Consider the following 5,521-nt stretch of genomic DNA (forward strand, 5'->3'; position numbering starts at 1 on the left):
TGTCAGCTTTCCCTGTTGGCTATTTGTCCAACGAAATAAAATATTTGAAGTGAGTGTTTTTTATATTAAGCGATTTGGTCAGCCTTGGGAGCAGAACTGTAACGGTGTCTTTGGATTACTGGAAACAGAAATAGAATAAGACAAAACATTATCCAAAAAAAGAAAAAAAAGAAAAATCTTTTTATTATCTATATATATATATATATATATTTTTAAAACCATTTTGTATGGTGCTTTCATGAATCCCGGCTCTAGATTCTTCTTCTCCCTTAAGAAAATAAATTTGAGACTAAAATTTCTTGCTTTCTTCATTTTATCTAATTGAGGATCGACCAAAGGCAAAAGCAACTAGATATTCAGTTTCTTCAGGTGCGTTCTTTCTATGAAAATTTAAAATATTCCTTATCTAGTATATATCCAGTTTGTTGAGTAAGCGACTTTCAAGTGCAAAAATCCAAAAGAGATTCATGGATGCCAAGCAGCCAAGAACTAGCATCTTGATGCTACCATGGCTGGCTTATGGTCATGTCTCACCCTTTTTGGAGTTGGCCAAGAAACTCTCGCTCAGAAAATTCCATGTATATTTTTGTTCCACACCCATCAATCTGAAACAAGTGAGAGATTCACTTGGAAACCAAAATGTATATTCCATTGAACTTGTAGAGCTTCATCTTCCAATTTTCCCTCAACTTCCTCCTCACTACCACACCACCAAAGACCTTCCTCCCCATCTCATGGACACCCTAAAGACCGCATTTGATGGGGCAAAACCTGCCTTTGGAGAAATTGTTAGGACCCTTAAACCCAATCTAGTCATCTATGATTTTCTGCAGCCATGGGCCCCAGAGGAAGCTGATTATCAGAAAATCAAATCTGTTCTGTTCTTAACATGTGGAGCAGCTTTTAGTGCTTTTTTAACTTTCTATAGCTTTAATTCAATCAGTGAATACCCTTTCCAAGCCTTTAATTTTCCAGCAATTGAACGCCAGAAAATCCTCCAGTTCATGCATGGTACTGCAAATGGTATAAAAAACAACGAGAGGTTCTTGACCTGCATTGCAAAATCTTCCAAAATGGTCTTGATCAAAACACTGGCGGACATTGAGGCAGAGCATATTGATTTCCTATCTGGTTTGGTAGGAAAGGAGATGGTTCCTACTGGACCGCTTGTTCATGAACCTGAAAACAATGAGAATGACAGGGTTGTCATGGACTGGCTGAACAAGAAAGATCCTTCTTCTGTGGTGTATGCTTCCTTTGGAAGTGAGTATTTTCTTTCAAAGGAAGAGATGGAAGAAATAGCTTGTGGACTAGAGCTTAGCAAAGTTAGTTTCATTTGGGTAGTTCGATTTCATGGTGATTCTCAGGGCAAGTTTTCCATTTATGAGGCCTTACCAGAAGGCTTTCTTATGAGGGTTGGAGACAGGGGTATGGTTTTGGACGGTTGGGCTCCACAGGCAAAAATACTTGGACATTCAAGCTCCGGAGGGTTCGTGAGTCATTGTGGTTGGAGTTCAACACTTGAGGGAATGATCAATGGGGTGCCAATCATAGCAATGCCAATGCATCTTGACCAGCCTTTGAATGCCAAGTTGGTGCTGGAGCTTGGTGTGGGTATGGAAGTCCAAAGAGTGAATGAGAAGATTAAGAGAGACGAGTTGGCAAGAGTGATTAAAGAAGTTGTCAAGCAAGAGGAAGGAAAAGAAGTAAGGAGAAAAGCTAGAGAACTGAGTCAGTGAATGAAGGAGAAAGGGGATATGAAGATAAATGTGGCAGTGGAAAAGCTGGTGCAAATTCTTAGAGAATAAAGTTCCTCTGCAGTTTCTAAAGGAATGATTGTTTTTAGATTTCTAAAACTCCCTATCATGTTTGATTTCGAACTTATACATCTATCATGTTCATATCATTCCTCTTTTGATCGGCTGAAAAGAAGTTTAGTACACCTCAATTTCATAGGAGTACATCTGGTATGAGCTTGGGACAATAAATTTGATATAGATACTGCGAGCATGATTCTTTAGTAGGATGTGTATATGTCCCTGCTTGATTATGAACTTAGGATGCATGTTTGTCTTTTAATATGAATAATCATGATTAGACATACTCTAAATAATACATTTGTTTGTATGCTTATAAAATACCATATAATGTTTGCTAGTTGTCTTTGCCTGTAGATAAAGTCAAAAACTGAACCACGTAAATTTGATGTCCTGTGCTGTTATTGTTGGATGCTATAATTTCTCTTGCATTGGTATGTTCATACTCCCACTGACACAATGATGATCTCCCCATCAGATGATCAAAAAACAATTTCATTTCAGAGGCAACATAACTGAAATAGTAGTAGAACTACGTAATTTTTGTTTATGTCACTTTTCAAATTTTTTCCTAGCTTACCAATTTATAATTTACTTAAAACAATTAATGTTTAGTGGGTCATATTGGTATATTTAATTACTCATTCCTATTTGCATGCATGTGTTTGCTGAACTCTACTTAATTATCATAATCAAAAGCCTTCTAATTGATTATGTTAGAGTTAGTGACCCGAATTCTTGTTGACCCGATCCGAAAAGCTCACGGTGCGACCCATTTTGGTGAAACTAATTTTGGAGAAAAATTTGGGGCTCTGTGGTGGAAGCGGAGATCTCGGGCCGATAGGCCCGAGATCGTACTATATATATTTTAGGGTTTCTTCTGTACTATATATATTTAGTTTTCGGCTGTAATTAGGTTTACAAGGTATCGAACAATTCGGCTCACCTTTTGTACCAATCTTTCATATTGGATTTGCTTCTCCCTGCCCGTGGTTTTTCCCATCAAGGGTTTCCACGTTAATTGTGTGTTTGTTCTTCGCTTTCTTTATTTCCGTTGCTATTTGTTTTTCCTCCCAATTTCGTAACAAGTGGTATCAGAGCCGCGTCGATCTATTTGGGAATTTTTTTTTTTCTTTTTCGATCATGGCAACAAAGTTCGACATTGAGAAATTTGAGCGCAATATGAGTTTCTCCATGTGGCAAGTCAAGATGAAGGCGATTTTGACACAGAACGGTTTACACAAGGCGTTGGTTGGCAAGGAGCAGATGCCGTCTTCGTGGGATGCCGAAAAGAAAGCCGAGGTTGATGAGCGTGCCCTATCCACCATTCAGCTATGCTTGTCCAATGAAGTTTTGAGGGAGGTCCTTGATCAGAAGACAACAAAGGACTTATGGGACAAGTTGGAATCTTTGTACATCACAAAGAATCTCACAACGAAACTGATTGCGAAGCACCGTCTATACACCCTTTCTATGGTTGAAGGTACATCTATTAAAACACACATAGATGACTTTTCTACTATTTTGTTGGATCTGGCGAACATGGACATTAAATATGATGATGAAGATCAGGCCCTAATGCTACTGCGTTCCTTACCTCCATCGTATAAAAATTTTAGGGAAACTTTGATTTACAGTAATAAAACCCTAAAATTGGAGGACGTGAAAGCTTCATTATATTCTAAGGAGTTGTTTGATAAGGAGTTGACCAGCAGTTCGGATAACAATAATTTTGGGAGTTCCGGAGGAGAGGGTTTGATTGTTAGAGGTAGAACATCATCTAGAGATCAAAATAACAATGGTGGTAGTCGGCCAAGATCGAAGTGAAGGTTCAGAAACCTTATTTGTCACTACTGTAAGAAAAAAGGGCACATCAAAACTGAATGTCGTAAGCTTCAGAATAAAAATAATGAAAAGAGTAAGGAACATGCCGAAGCCAGTGTCGCACATGAGGAAATTGAAGATGGAGATGTTTATTCAGTGACTGAGGATAGTTCGGGCAAGCAGGGATGGATTTTGGATTCAGCCTGTTCGTTTCACATCTGTCTCCATAGGGATTGGTTCTCTTCTTATGTTCCGGTGGATAAAGGTGTTGTGCTGATGGGAGATGATCATCCTTGCTGTGTCATCGGCATTGGAACTGTAAGGGTGAAGATGCATGATGGAATTATTAGAACACTATCTGAGGTACGTCACGTTCCAGATATGTCTAAAAATTTAATTTCTTTATCTGTTTTGGACAAGTGTGGTTGTTCTTTTGCTAGTGGAGGTGGAGTTTTGAGGGTTCTGAAGGGTGCTTTGGTGGTGATGAAAGCTAGCCTGGTTGGTACATTATACAGGCTACAGGGTTCTGTGGTAATGGGGTCGGCTGCTGTTTCAGTGTCCATGTCAGATTCGGATGTTACTCGTTTGTGGCATATGAGATTGGGCCATATGAGTGAGAAGGGTTTGGCGATGTTGAGCAAACGGAGTTTGCTTGGTGATCGGAGTATCTCAAAGTTGGAGTTTTGTGAACATTGTGTGTTTGGGAAGCAGAAGAGAGTTAGCTTCAGTACTGGAATTCACAAAACCAAAGGTACTCTAGACTACATTCATTCAGATCTTTGGGGACCCGCACGTACTGCTTCTAAGGGTGGTGGCAGATATATGTTGACCTTCATTGATGATTTCTCCAGGAAGGTCTGGGTATATTTTTTGAAGCACAAGAATGACGTATTTGCTATCTTCAAGCAATGGAAAGCTTTGGTAGAGAAGCAGACGAAAAGGAGGGTGAAGCGCCTTCGTACAGATAATGGATTGGAGTTCTGTGATGGTGTTTTCAATGAGTTTTGTAGAAACGAAGGGATCGTTAGACATCTCACAGTTAGAGGAACTCCGCAGCAAAATGGTGTGGCTGAGCGGATGAACAGAACTCTTATGGAGAAAGTCCGATGCATGCTGTCGAATTCTGGGTTAACACAGGACTTTTGGGCAGAAGCAGCTGCTACAGCTTGCTACTTGGTGAATCGTTCTCCATCGGCAGCAATCGATTGCAAGACTCCTAAAGAGGTATGGTCTGGAAAACCTGCTAATTATCTAGATTTGAAGGTATTTGGATGCCCTGCCTATGTTCATGTTAATGATGGTAAGCTTGAGCCTAGATTGAAGAAGGGCATATTTCTTGGTTACCCGCAGGGTGTAAAAGGATATAGAGTTTGGCTTCCTGATCCAAAGTCATCTAAGGTTGTGATTAGCAGGGATGTTGTGTTTGATGAGATGGCAATGCTGCATCCAAAAAGGGAGCTCGTTGTTTCAGACGGTGTGCCAAAGAAGGTGGAGTTTAGGGTGGAGGAAGTAAGTACTTCACAGAATGGTTCAGTTTCAGGCCCATTTGAGACACCCACTCATGTGGAAGAAGAGAGAATTGAGGAGGTGCAGGAGCATTCGATTGCCAAGGATAAACCTCGCAGGGAGATCAAGAAGCCCTCTAGTGTAGCTGACTATGTCACTTTTGCTTGTGTTGCAGCACAGGAGATCGAGAGTCCCAGTGATCCTTGCAACTATTATGAAGCCATTTCATGTGAGGATTCTGCAAAGTGGTTAATTGCTATGCAGGAAGAGGTGGAGTCGCTTCATAAGAACCACACTTGGGAGTTAGCATTACCTCCATAGGGTAAGAAGATTGTGGGATGCAAGTGGGTCTACAAAAGGAAAGAAGGCATCCC

The 5,521-nt window shown here is 40.3% G+C and overlaps 1 protein-coding gene across 1 annotated transcript; it reads left to right on the forward strand.

The window, feature by feature from the left end:
• The first annotated feature begins 467 nt into the window (after positions 1-467).
• Positions 468-1,739, forward strand: LOC107410277 (flavanone 7-O-glucoside 2''-O-beta-L-rhamnosyltransferase-like). The gene has a single exon (XM_016017689.3). The coding sequence runs from the start codon at positions 468-470 to the stop codon at positions 1,737-1,739; it is 1,272 nt and encodes a 423-aa protein (XP_015873175.3).
• The last annotated feature ends 3,782 nt before the right edge of the window (positions 1,740-5,521 follow it).

This window comes from Ziziphus jujuba, chromosome 10, assembly GCF_031755915.1.
Source record: "Ziziphus jujuba cultivar Dongzao chromosome 10, ASM3175591v1".
NCBI lineage: Eukaryota > Viridiplantae > Streptophyta > Magnoliopsida > Rosales > Rhamnaceae > Ziziphus > Ziziphus jujuba.

What these genes read in the sequence shown, in the direction of transcription:
- LOC107410277 (XM_016017689.3), top strand. Translation starts at nt 468, where the DNA reads ATGGATGCCAAGCAGCCAAGAACTAGCATCTTGATGCTACCATGGCTG.